This window comes from Ranitomeya imitator, chromosome 5 (assembly GCF_032444005.1).
Source record: "Ranitomeya imitator isolate aRanImi1 chromosome 5, aRanImi1.pri, whole genome shotgun sequence".
NCBI lineage: Eukaryota > Metazoa > Chordata > Amphibia > Anura > Dendrobatidae > Ranitomeya > Ranitomeya imitator.
The window spans coordinates 427,671,597-427,686,213 of record NC_091286.1 but is presented as its reverse complement, the minus strand read 5'-3'; the positions used below and the strand labels follow the sequence as shown (position 1 = coordinate 427,686,213).

General features: G+C 42.0%; 1 protein-coding gene across 1 annotated transcript in view; it reads right to left on the bottom strand.

Annotated features, from left to right (window-relative positions):
* Positions 1–3,096: 3,096 nt before the first annotated feature.
* Positions 3,097–14,617, bottom strand: part of CLDN16 (claudin 16) — a 179,061-nt gene continuing 167,540 nt past the window's right edge. Inside the window, exon 5 of the mRNA XM_069768042.1 lies at positions 3,097–3,227. Coding sequence (XP_069624143.1) covers positions 3,097–3,227 — 131 coding nt within the window. The remainder of the gene's footprint in view (positions 3,228–14,617) is intronic.

Genomic DNA, 14,617 nt, shown 5'->3' with positions numbered 1-14,617 from the left:
AGTCAGAAAGGTGTTGGATGCTAGTATTACCTGATAAGGGGACCCCTCCTTCCTTCCAGGCATGACATCACTCCCTGTGGGGGCAACTGGACTCCTGGGGCTCCACAAGACCATATGCAGCTGCAGTAGGCCCTGGGTTCCTTCTGATGCATGATAATGCTAGGTCTCATGTGGCTGCACTATATCCTAAGTTCCTGCATGATGAAAGCATTGATGCTATAGACTGACCTGCCCATTCCCCAGACCTAAATCTAATCGAGCACATCTGAGACATGTCTCATTTCATCCACCAGCGCCACATTGCAACACAGACTGACTAGGAGTTGACTGATGCTTCAATCCAGGTCTGGGAAGAGATCCCTCAGAATATCCTCTACCTCATCAGGAGCGAGCCCAGGCTTTGTAGGGAGGTCATAAGGGAGCATCATTTCCTTGTCTTGATGAATTTCCAATAAAGTTAGATCAGCCTATAATTGGATTTTCAGCTTTGATTTTGAGTATACTTCCAAATCCAGACATCCTTGGAATATTAATTTTGATTTATATTGATCATTTTTATATTTCATTGTTCTCAACTCATTCCATTAGGTAATAAATGAAAATTTGCAACTGGAATATTTCATTCAATGATATCTAGGATGTTGTAATTTAGTGTTACCTTTATTTTTTTGAGCAGCGTATATTCTGACACATTGGAAACTGATATTCATCATACAACACCAGTAAATAAGGCTTTACAAAAACCACTTCTGTGTGCAGTTTGGAAATTTTTAATTTCTCCCAACATTTCCAAATGGAAATCAAAAGGCGCAAATCTCTATTCAATAAATGCCACACCTGCTCTCTGTACATCTGCTCATCTTCATTTTCTGTATATGTGCCCTGTGTATCTCTAAGGTCAATCACCATCTGAGAATTAACAGGAAAACAATGACTCATGAAATTGTGTCTGGAACATTGATTTAATGATGTGACTAATGAAAGTGATGACATGAACCTGGAAGAAGTGGCGTACTGATCCAATTCCCTGCTGCAGTTTTCAACTGAATGTGCATCCTCAGAAGTACATTAAGTTGAAATATATTGCAGTACAGGAAGCCACCAGCTTCCTGCACTGCAATAGTTAACAGCAGCCAGCCAATTAGAGGACCCACACATCAACATGCTCTGGCCTGTCCATGCTGCACATGAAGAGAGGAAGAAGACCACGATCAGGTGAGAAGAAACTTTATTTTACTGAAAAGTCCCAATACGGGGGACATACATACTGTATGAGGACCAAAATGGTGACATATGAGGATAGTATGGAAACATTATGGGGCCAGGATGAAGACATATGGGGTAAAGTAGACATATTCAGCCAAAATGGAGAAATATTGGCACAGGTTGAGGGAAATTATTACATTAAGGGGCCAGGATGGGTGATATTATTAAATAATGAACCACAAGATGAAGGACATTACAGGAAGGGGACAAGGATGGGGGGTATTATTAAATAATGAAGCACAAGATAAAGGACAATACAGGAAAGAGACAAGGATGGGGGACATTGTAGGAAGGGCCCAGATTGGGGTAAACATTACAGGAAGTGGCTTACAATTCAGGACTTTATTATAGAAAGGTTCCAGGATGGAGAACATTATTACAGGAAGTGGCCAGGATGGGTACATTATTACATGATAGGGCCAGGATAGGGGACATTATTACTGTAGGGGCTAATTAGGGGATATTATTACTGCTGTGATTAATTAAATTTTTAGCATACTGTTTTCAATGGAGGGGATGTCCTTTTACTCTGCAGGGCGGCACTATGCTGCTGTTTTTCTTTGTCTGGTGAAGTGTAGAAGTCGGGGGAAAAGTGGAGAAAGTGCTCTAGATGCAATCAGCTATAATGACTGTGTGCTATTTTCTGCAGTCAGGTCCTGGCTGGAAGAAGTGATGTACTGGCTGAAAGAAAAGCGAAGATGAGTCACTTCAACAACAGAAGTCTCTGTGTTACTTGTGCACTTACATTATATAGTATATACAGAGCTCCTGTGTAAAATGTCACTGGTGATTCCTGTATTACCTATACACTATATACTATATACTGAGCTCCTATGTATAATGTCTATGCTGAGTCACTGTATCACCTATACACTATACACTGTATACTATACACAGAGCTCCTGAGAATGGTGGCACGTATGGTAATATTAGTGTTATTAGTATTGTGTTTTTTTTAAATAATGATCAGTATTGTAGTATTTGGTGACTATGTGATAGTAATATGGTTTCCGGTCATGATGTGGTGATATTTGTGATGATATTTGTCCCTAATATATGGTATTATCACTATATGAGGATAATATCTGGTCTGATCAATGTGTAGTGGTATTTTCCCCCCTGTATGTGGTATTATTTGGTCACTATGTGAAGGTAATATGGAATCTGTTTATATTGTGGTGGTATTTATCCCCTGTAAATGGTATTATTTGGTCACTATGTGGAGGTAATATGTAGTCTGGTCATGGTGAATTGTTATTTTGCACACATTTGTTACTGAGGCCAGAGATAGATTGCAGCAGACAATTTAGATGACAGATGGATAGGAAGTCATCCTTTCCAATTTGAGAAGGGTTTCTTTAGTTCTAATTGTCAAAACTTGCAGAAAACCTTTTAAAACCATCCACCATACTAAGAAGTGACTGGGACAATGTGTGGCGGACAGGAAGCAATAAGACTTCGATACTTTCTTATATTTTGTGGTTGAAGAAAATGTGAGTGAAAATGGTCATATCTAGCAAAAAAAAAAAAGAGTGTGTTTTTATAAATAAGTGTGGAATTTTAGATGTGCAAGGAATTTTAAATGGGCGTGGCTTCCAAACACAACAGAGAACCTATTGTTAAAAAATTCAACCCCAAGTTTCACACAGTACCTGCATCCATTCTTTTATGTAATACATTCACATCACAGTTCATGGTCATAAAATCAGTTGGCAAAATTCAAATTAGGTGCAAATGGAAGTTTTTTTTGAGACACTTTCCAGACATTTCAACTGTTTGTTGTCCTCTGAAAAACAAAGAATTCTGCTCAAAGAGATGTAATTTGCTGAATTATACTCGTGTACCTACAGCATACATCTTTGCAGTTTCTGTCTGAGGAGATGAAAACTTGGTTACAGAACTTCTTGCACGAAGATAAGTTTTTCTAGAAGAATACGGATGATTCCTTGCATATCTTGACTCTGAAATAAATATATACATGAATGAACTTCTGCAACAAGTTAGGTAATTTTGCTAATATTTTTATAAATTACTGTTATGCAATTTACATTTTTCCCTTCTTATCTGATTACATGCCTCACATGACATAAAAAATATACTGTATGCAATGGCTTGCAAAAGCATTCAACCCCCTTGGCTTTCTACCTGTTTTGTTACATTATAACCTGTGTTTAAATATTTTTGCAATCCAATTTGTGTGTGATGCATTAGCACTAAATACTCTAAGTTGGTGAAGTGAGAAAAATACAGGTAAAATTAAATGTATGGGAGCAAATAACTAAAAATTGGTATGTACATACTGTATGTATTCACCCCATTTGCTTTAAAAGTCCCTAAAAATATCTGGTGCAAGCAATTACTTTCATAAGTCACAAACTTAGTAAAAGGAAGTTCACCTCTGTGCAATCTAAGTGTCACATGGTCTGTTAATATATACACACCTTTTCTGAATGGCCATGAAGGCTGCAACACCATTAATCAGAAGGCACCTGTCATGCTCACGCCCAGACTGGTTGGCGCGGGCATGCGGGGGTGTGGCCCCACTGTGCCACAGACCAGTCTACCCTGGAAGGGGCGTAACTAAGTAGCTTCCTTGGTATTCGCTGGAGCCTCTGATGGTGAGGTCAGGCTTGTGCGGCAGGAAGCTACCAGGTACCACACCAGGCTGGTGTCTGGCTGTGGCTGCTGATCCCACCGGGGGAACAGAACATAGATAGGCAGGCGGGCATGGCTGGCACTCTGGCAGACAAGCGGGCACGGCTGGGACACAGGCAGGCAGATGGGTACAACAGAGACACTCAGGCATGGCTGGGACACTGGCAGGCAGGCACGGCTGGCACTCTGGCAGGCAGGCGGGCTAGGCTGACACTCTGGCAGGACAGGCGGACAAGTTTGGTACACTGGCAGGACCAGTAGGGACCGGTATATAGGCAGATATGTGAAAACAGGTAGGAACCTGTTCAGACAGGAGGACTTATGAATGGGTAGAGAAAGACCGCAAGAGTGGATGCAGAGCGGAAGCACAGGAGGCGGAGCCAAGAGCTGGAGGCGGAGCCAAGAACAGAAACACAGGAAGTGGAGCCAAGAGCTGGAGGCGGAGCCAAGAACAGAAATGCAGGAGGCGAAGCCAAAAGCTGGAGGCAGAGCCAAGAAAAGAAATGCAGGAGGCAGAGCAGGGCAGAGCTGCAAGGAGCAGAGCGGAGTCACAGAGTGCAGAGACAAGAGCAGGGCAAAGCCACAGAGTGTAGAGCAGGGAGCCGAGCAAAGCAAGACACAGAGTGCAGAGCCCAGAGCAGAGCAAAGCAGGACACAGAGTACAGAGCCAAGAGCAGAACAAAGCAAGACACAGAGTGCAGAGCCAAGTGCAGAACAAAGTAAGACACAGAGTGCAGAGCCAAGATCAGAGCAAAGCAAGACACAGAGTGCAGAGCCGAAAACAGAGTAAAGGTAGATACAGAGTGCAGAGCCGAGAGCAGAGCAAAGCAAGACAGAGTGAAGAGTCGAGAGCAGAGCAAAACAAGTCACAGGGTGCAGAGCCGAGAGCATAGCAAAGCAAGATACAGAGGGCAGAGCCAAGAGCAGAGCAAAGCAAGACACAGAGTACACACAGCAGGGAAAGGAAACCAAGGCAGGGAAATAAAATGACACAGGAACAGGACTAGGCACAAGACAGAGTCAGGAACGGGAAAAGGCACAGAGACACGGACACAGGCCAGGGTGCAACGCCCCACTGGGTGGCAAGCACAGGCCACAGACCAAGGTATAACGCCCCACTGGGTGGTGGACACAAGACTCACAGAGACAGGGCCTGGCACCTCAGCAGCTAAAAACTGACTGAGGGAGTAAGTTGCACAGGCCCCCACCAATGGGTGGGGAAGTCTTAAATACAGGAAGCCTCATGGCAATTGGCCAGGGACACCTTAGCAAGGCACACACAGTCTCAATAAGAAACAGGAGTTGCCGGCGCCACCCCCCTATGCACACAGATGGAAGACATGCACAGAGCAAGCAAGAAACATGAGGCACAAGGAAGCTGGAAGCAGAGAGAAGTCACAACATGGCCCAGAGAAGTGAGTGAGTTTATGTGTAAGGCAGGTGGGGGATGGAAGGCCATGCAGTGAAGCTGGCAGGGTTGTTACAGCACCACTAGCCAAACGACACCATGATGACTAAGGCTGGTTTCACATTTGCGTTTTAAAACGCAGCATTTTAAACGCATTTGGTGAAAAAACGCATTTAAACGCGTTTAAACGCGTTTAAACGCTGTGCTTTTAAGCGCATGCGTTTTTGCATGTTTTAACACAAACGCGGCGTTTTGACGTGTTTACATGCGTTTTTTTCCTGTGTTTGCGTTTTTGAAACGCATGATGAGAAGTGTGTGACAGCTGCCAATCATCAAAATCAACTAGAAAACCCACTATAAACAGAAATACCTAGGGTTAGGGATAGAGTTAGGGTTAGGGTTAGGATCCCTAGTAACCCTAGGGATCCTAACCCTAATCCTAAACCTAAAACACAAACTCTAACCCTAACCCTAAAACACAAACTCTAACCCTAAAACACAAACTCTAACCCTAACCCTAAACCTAAAACACAAACTCTAACCCTAACCCTAAAACACAAACTCTAACCCTAACCCTGAAACACAAACTCTAACCCTAACCCTAAAACACAAACTCTAACCCTAACCCTAACACAAACTCTAACACAAACTCTAACACTAACCATAACACAAACTCTAACACAAACTGTAACACAAACTCTAACCCTAACCATAACACAAACTCTAACACAAACTCTAACACAAACTCTAACCCTAACACAAACTCTAACCTTAACCCTAACCCAAAAACACAAACTCTAACCCTATCCCTAAAACACAAACCCTAACCCTAACCCTAGGGATCCTAACCCTAACCCTAGGGACTCTAACCCTAACCCTAACCCTAGGGACCCTAACCCTAACCCTAGGGACCCTAACCCTAACCCTAAGAGATCCTAACCCTAACCCTAGGGATCCTAACCCTAACCCTTAGGGTTAGGGTTAGGATCCCTAGGGTTAGGGTTAGGATCTCTTAGGGTTAGGGTTAGGGTTGGAGGGTGGCTTTTCAGTGTGTATTCTTGTGTTTTTCTATAAAAACGCATGCAAACGCATGTGCTTAAAAACGCATGCGTTTACATAGACATCAATAGGTTTTTTTTGCGCCAAAATTACTACATGTTGTATTTCTGCAACACAACGCATGCAGAGAAAAAACACATGCGTTGCAAAAACGCATCAAAACGCATGCAAAAAAATGTTAATGTTTAATGTTAAGTATAGGGAAAAAAACGCATGCATTTTAAACGCATTTGGTGAAAAAACGCATTTAAACGCGTTTAAACGCGTTTAAACGCTGTGCTTTTAAGCGCATGCGTTTTTGCATGTTTTAACACAAACGCGGCGTTTTGACGTGTTTACATGCGTTTTTTTCCTGTGTTTGCGTTTTTGAAACGCATGATGAGAAGTGTGTGACAGCTGCCAATCATCAAAATCAACTAGAAAACCCACTATAAACAGAAATACCTAGGGTTAGGGATAGAGTTAGGGTTAGGGTTAGGATCCCTAGTAACCCTAGGGATCCTAACCCTAATCCTAAACCTAAAACACAAACTCTAACCCTAACCCTAAAACACAAACTCTAACCCTAAAACACAAACTCTAACCCTAACCCTAACACACAAACTCTAACCCTAAAACACAAACTCTAACCCTAACCCTAAACCTAAAACACAAACTCTAACCCTAACCCTAAAACACAAACTCTAACCCTAACCCTGAAACAAAAACTCTAACCCTAACCCTAAAACACAAACTCTAACCCTAACCCTAACACAAACTCTAACACAAACTCTAACACTAACCATAACACAAACTCTAACACAAACTGTAACACAAACTCTAACCCTAACCATAACACAAACTCTAACACAAAACTGTAACACAAACTCTAACCCTAACCATAACACAAACTCTAACACAAACTCTAACACAAACTCTAACACAAACTCTAACCCTAACACAAACTCTAACCTTAACCCTAACCCAAAAACACAAACTCTAACCCTATCCCTAAAACACAAACCCTAACCCTAACCCTAGGGATCCTAACCCTAACCCTAGGGACTCTAACCCTAACCCTAGGGACCCTAACCCTAACCCTAGGGACCCTAACCCTAACCCTAAGAGATCCTAACCCTAACCCTACGGATCCTAACCCTAACTCTTAGGGTTAGGGTTAGGATCCCTAGGGTTAGGGTTAGGATCCCTTAGGGTTAGGGTTAGGGTTGGGGGGTGGCTTTTCAGTGTGTATTCTTGTGTTTTTCTATAAAAACGCATGCAAACGCATGTGCTTAAAAACGCATGCGTTTACATAGACATCAATAGGTTTTTTTTGCGCCAAAATTACTACATGTTGCATTTCTGCAACACAACGCATGCAGAGAAAAAACACATGCGTTGCAAAAACGCATCAAAACGCATGCAAAAAAATGTTAATGTTTAATGTTAAGTATAGGGAAAAAAACGCATGCATTTTTTTGCGCAAAAACGCAAATGTGAAACCAGCCTAAGAAGATCTCCAAACAAGTCAGGGACAAAATTGTTGAGAAGTCAGGATTGGGTTATAAAAAAAATTCTAATCTCTGATGATTCCCCGGAGCATCATCAAAATCATTAACATCAAATGGAAGAACATAGTACCAAAACAAACCTGCCAAGGGAGGGTAGCCCACCAAAACTCTCAGCCCAGACATGGAGGGTATTAATCAGAGAGGCAAAATAGAAACCAAAGGTAACCCTGAAGGAGATTTAGAGTTCTCAAGCAGAGACTGGAGTATCTGTCCATATGACCACACAAAGCTGTAAACTCCGTAGAGGTGGTCTTTATGGAAGAGTGGGCAGAAAAAATATTGCAAGGCTTGTTTGGAGTTTGCCAAAAGACATGTTGGAGACTTCTGAAATGTATGGAGGAATGTGCTGTTGTCAGATGAGCTCAAAATTGAACTTTTTGGCCACAAATGTGAGCGCGATCTCTGGTGTCAAATCAACACAGCTAATCACCTCAAGATCACCATCCCCACATTGAAACATGGTGGTGACAGCTTCATGCTGTGCAGATTTTTTTTTGACAGCAGGGACCAAGGAAAATGGTCTGAGTCTAGGATGGTAAGAAATAAGGGATATTATTGAGCAAAACCTGTATCAGTCTGTGATTTGAAACTTGGACGGAGGTTCATCTTCCAACAAGACAATGATCTAAAGCATAATTTAAAGTAACACTCGAGTAGTTTAAGGGGAAACATGTAAATATTTTAGAGTGGCCTATTCAAAAGCCAGACCTTAATCTGACTGAGAATCTGTGGTCAGATTTGAAGATTGCAGTTCACCAGAGGAAATCATCCAGTTTGAAAGAGCTGGAACAGATTTGCCTTGAGGAATGGTAAAACAAACTAGTGGCAAGAGGTGAAAATTTCATAGAGACTTATCCAAAATGACTTGCAGCTGTATTTACCACAAAACGAGGCTCTACGAAGCACTGACTTTAAGGCCGGGGTCACACTAGAGAGGATTACGGATGAGGGAGAGGCGCAGAAATAACGCATAGCTCACGGACCAATGTTTCTCTATGGGGCAGCTCCCCTCACCCGTACATTTCTCAGACGTATTTTGTGGGCTGAGAAAATTACAGCATGCTGCGTTTGTCAGCGTATTGCACAAAAAATCCGCCAATGAAAGTCTATGGGGCGAGAAAAATACGGATTACACACGGACCATGGGTGTAACTTGTGAGAAATACGCACCGGTGTTCTATAGAAAAGCCAAAAATTCAGTGTGGTGTACAGTAAAATCACGCTGACAGGTTAGAATAGAATAGCTAAAATAAATGTGTACACATAGAATAGGTGTATATATATACGGTATATATACAGTACAAACCAAATGTTTGGACACACTTTCTCGTTTAAAGATTTTTCTGTATTTTCATGACTATGAAAATTGTACATTCACACTGAAGGCATCAAAACTGTGAATTAACACATATGGAATTATATACTTAACAAAAAGTGTGAAACAACTGAAATTATGTCTTATATTCTAGGTTCTTCAAAGTAGCTACCTCTTGTTTTGATGACTGCTTTGCATACTCTTGGCATTCTCTTGATGAGCTTCAAGAGGTAGTCACCGGGAATGGTTTTCAATTCACAGGTGTGCCCTGTCAGGTTTAATAAGTGGGATTTCTTGCCTTATAAATGGGGTTGGGACCATCAGTTGTGTTGTGCAGAAGTCTGGTGAATACCCAGCTGATAGTCCTACTGAATAGACTGTTAGAATTTGAATTATGGCAAGAAAAAAGCAGCAAAGAAAAGAAAAATGATTGTCCATTATTACTTTAAGAAATGAAGGTCAGTCAGTCCGAAAAATTGGGCAAACTTTGAAAGTGTCCCCAAGTGCAGTGGCAAAAACCATCAAGCGCTACAAAGAAACTGGCTCACATGAGGACTGCCCCAGGAAAGGAAGACCAAGAGTCACTTCTGCTACTGAGGATAAGTTTATCCAAGTCACCAGCCTCAGAAATCGCAGGTTAACAGCAGCTCAGATTAGAGACCAGGTCAATGCCACACAGAGTTCTAGCAGGGGACACATCTCTACAACAACTGTTAAGAGGAGACTTTGTGCAGCAGGCCTTCATGGTAAAATAGCTGCTAGGAAACCACTGCTAAGGACAGGCAACAAGCAGTAGAGACTTGTTTGGGCTAAAGAACACAAGGAATGGACATGAGACAGGTGAAAATCTGTGCTTTGGTCTGATGAGTCCAAATTTGAGATCTTTGGTTCCAACCACCGTGTTTTTGTGCGATACAGAAAAGGTGAACGGATGGACTCTACATGCCTGGTTCCCACCATGCAGCATGGAGGAGGAGGTGTGATGTGTGGGGGTGCTTTGCTGGTGACACTGTTGGGGATTTATTCAAAATTGAAGGCATAATGAACCAGCATGGCTACCACAGCATCTTGCAGCGGCATGCCATGCCATCCGGTTTGCGTTTAGTTGGACTATTATTTATTTTTCAACAGGACAATGACCCCAAACAGGCTGTGTAAGGGCTAGTTGACCAAGAAGAAGAGTGATGGGGTGCTACGCCAGATGACCTGGCCTCCACAGTCACCAGACATAAACCCAATTGAGATGGTTTGGGGTGAGCTGGACCGCAGAGTGAAAGCAAAAGGGCCAACAAGTGCTAAGCACCTCTGGGAACTACTTCAAGATTGTTGGAAGACCATTCCCGGTGACTACCTCTTGAAGCTCATCAAGAGAATGCCAAGAGCAGTCATCAAAGCAAAAGGTGGCTACTTTGAAGAACCTAGAATATAAGACATAATTTCAATTGTTTCACACTTTTTTGTTAAGTATATAATTCCTTATTGCCGGCTTTTGCTATCTCCTTATCAAACCCAAAAGGATATGAGACATGGTTTACATACAGTAAACAATTTCATATCTGTTATATTTTTACATATTCCTCACTAATAATGTTAGAAGTGTCTGTATGTAAAATTTGGGAGCTCTAGGTATTAAAATAAAGGGTGTCAGATCTTTTGGATCTCCAAAAAGTGAACCCGCAGAACCACGACAACGAACCTCCCAAGGGTGAGCCCCCAATACAGGTAGTGTTAGGGGCAGGCCCAAGGGAGACTATTGCCGCAGAAGCTGATACTGGGGCACAGGAAGTAGGAGAGGAAAAACGCGGAAGTGGCTAAGGCGGAGACAAAGGTCAGAGTGACAGTGACTGAAACACAGAGTGGACTGGATATGGCGGACACCTAGGACAGACAGAGTATGGCAGAGACACAGGACGGACAGGATATGGCAGACAGACTAAATATGGCGGAAACACAGGACAAGCAGGATATGGTGGAGACTCTGGACAAGCAGGATATGGTGAACACCCAGGATAAACAAGATATGGCGAAGACACAGGATGGACAGGGTATGGCGGACAGATTGGATATGGCAGAAACACTGAACAAGCAGGATATGGCGGATGACCAGGACTGACAGGATAAGGCGTAGACACAAGATAGATAGAGTATCGCACTGGAGAGAACAAAGCACAGAAGGACCTGGGTCAAGTGAGGACAAATGACAATCGGGCAAGGAGCAGAGGAAGGAGATATCTTAAATAGACTGAGTGCTGCAGAACATCTGGGTTGAGATCTTCCAGAGTCATGGAGAGGAGGAACGGAGCGTCTGCAGAGCAGAGGAAGGAAGTGCGCGTGTTCAGAAGGAGTTGGAGAGAGGAGTGCGCATGCGCACCCGATGGGAGCCAGGAACTGGCGGCGAGACTGGAGGAGTAGAGACCGGAAGGCGCGCGCACACCGCAGGAGCACGCTGGGATGGGTAAGTATGCTGGCAAACAGAAAGGTGAGTGGCAGGCGCGGCAGCAGGAGCGGCAGCGCATAGAGGCATCCTGACAAAGGTTTAAATCACAGAAAACCTGGCTTGGGCTCCCGTACAATTTTCTCCACCAAAGTGGGAAAGCCAGTGACTGAGGGCAGATATTAATAGCCTAGAGAGGGACCATGGTTATTGGCCCCCCTGGCTAAAAACATCTGCCCCCAGCCACCCCAGAAAAGACACATCTGTAAGATGCGCCTATTCTGGCATTTAGCCACTCTCTTCCCACTCCCGAGTAGCGGTGGAATATGGAGTAATAAGGGGTTAATGTCACCTTGCTAATGTAAGGTGACACTAAGCCAGGTTAATGATGGAGAGATGTCAATAAGACATCTATCCATTATTAATCCATTAGTAATAAAGGATTAAATAAACACACACATTATGAATAAAGTATTTTAATGAAATAAATAAACACACGGGGCTTTAATATCTTTATTGTACGCTCAATCCAACTGCCAACCCTCGATCTTCTAAAAAAAGGAAAAATAAAAAAACCACAATATCCCATACCTGTCCACCCTACAGTCATGTCCCACACTGTAAATCCATCTGAAGGGGTTAAATCATTTTACAACCAGGAGCCTGCTAATGCAGTTGCCCCAGGCTGTAAAAACTGATGAAGGAATGTAATGCAGCTTCGTTGACTTGCGGTGCTGTGCCCCCTGGTGGCATAAACTCACATGAACTCTAGCGTGAGAAAATATTCAGAAAAATTCCCATGCTAGAGTTCATATGAGTTTATGCAGATGTCCATGAAGAAGAATGTGGATGAGGTGAAGGTGGTAAATTAAGTGCCCTCTAGTGTAGAGGTGTCACCATTCACCACCTTTCCTGCTTGCAGTAGTGCATCACTAGCGTTCAAGGAAATTGACTAAGTGGGACATGAAAGGCAAGTACTTTTACTTTCCGTCTTCATAATTTCTATTGTTGATGGTTGAATGCACCTTTTAGACAAATCCAAGGAACAGCCCACTGCACTGCTGATGCTGGGACTGCTGTTGCTGGCCTTACACTGCCAGTTATCTTATTGCCTGGCCCATCATCTTGTTATACAGTGCAGCTTCTGCCGCTGCCATGGCCGCCAGACATCCACAGACACCAGACATCATTTCCTATGCTTTTCTAGTGTGTTGTATAGCTATAGCAATATAGTAATATTGCTCTTGGGAAGTGAACTCTCTTGAATATACACAAACATGAAACTCCCAAAATAGGAATATTTTTATGGCTAGCTACAAGCCACTGCTTCATCACTTTGAAAACAACTAAACTTTTCCTATTCCCTAAATAATTGGATCATTTTAGGTTGTCTTGATAGAAACATTTTATTTTGAGAATAAAAAACCTGTTGTGGGTTGCATAAAAGGAATAATTTTTTAATTCCTTATTGAGAAGTCCATACTTACTCACTTTGAAAACAGCTAAACTATCCCTACTCCCTACATAAAGAAATAATTATTTAGCAAAGAACAAAGCTCGTCAAACTCCTTAAAGGGAATCTGTCAGTAAAATCAACCCTTCTAAGCCGTCTACATGGGCATGTAGGTCATAGGAAGCTGAATAAAATGATACCTTCCATAAACATACAAAATTAGCAAGGGATCAAATACTTATTTCCCTCACTCAAGTCTATAATACTGTTACACTGTACAGGACTTCTTATAACGGCTGAATGCCAAAGTTAATCATCATAAGACATATAAAATAATGAACTGAAGGCAACATATAAATAAATATAAAACCATAAATGAGCTAGTCTCTTCAATACCTGTAAAAATATATTAAATGCATTCATTTTTTTATATAGCTTTCCTGAAGTAAACGTTAGCAAATAAACGCCTAAATGTTGAGAATAAATTGCTTTCTGAGAGCTAACATTTTTGTGAATAATGCTTAGGAGTTGGTTATAATATGAGTTGTAGATCAAATTCACTACACCATTTATCAAGACAGCTGGCAGAACCAATAGTGGAAAATACAAGAGCTTCAATTTGCTGAACTAATCTGAAATTCCAAAATGAATTAAATGTTTTATGTACAATGTATTCGAGGGATTTCTCCTCAGTAGTTAAAAGCAAGAAAAACATAACGCTAGTCAACAGTATTAGAGCATTCACAGGTATTAGCTTTTAAGATTTCTTCACATATAGTTTTTTTGCAGATTTTTGGAAATAATTGCAATATTTTTTTTTGCTTATTTTATTAAAATGTTTAACATGCAGTTTTTAAGGTGTTTTTTTTCAAGTCCTATGGAGAAACCTGTGGCAAAAAGCAAGGCTATAAAAATCACTATACACAAAGCATGCAGTGTTTTGAAAAAAATGTCATGAACTTAAAAAACATGTCATTCGGAAATTCAGATGAAGACCCCGATGTAAGAGCTTAGCATAGAGCTCGGGATAAATGTGATATAAAATGTTATGTAAAATGTTCCCAATAAAAGCTTTTACTCAATCTACAAAAAAGCAAGTCCCCACTCAGGTTTGTCACCTGTCAATGGAAATATGAGGGGCTTCCATGTTACTGGTAACACAAATACTCTGGAAAAGTATAATGAATCCTCATCCCCCCCCCAAACTGATCCAGTTTATGGCTCCGCTCCCAAATTCAAATGCCCCACCACCCCTCTGAGCACCACACTGTGACACTCATTTTTAAAGGAAATATTCATCAATAGATAGATAGATAGATAGATAGATAGATAGATAGATAGATAGATAGATAGATAAAAAGCCGGCAAATCAAGTGCATGTACAGTAAATCACACTGACTGTAATGCAACTGCAAGGCAGTTGCACGCAACCTCAACCAGGGGGTGCAGGTAAGGGGGAAAAAGGAAGCACTCACCA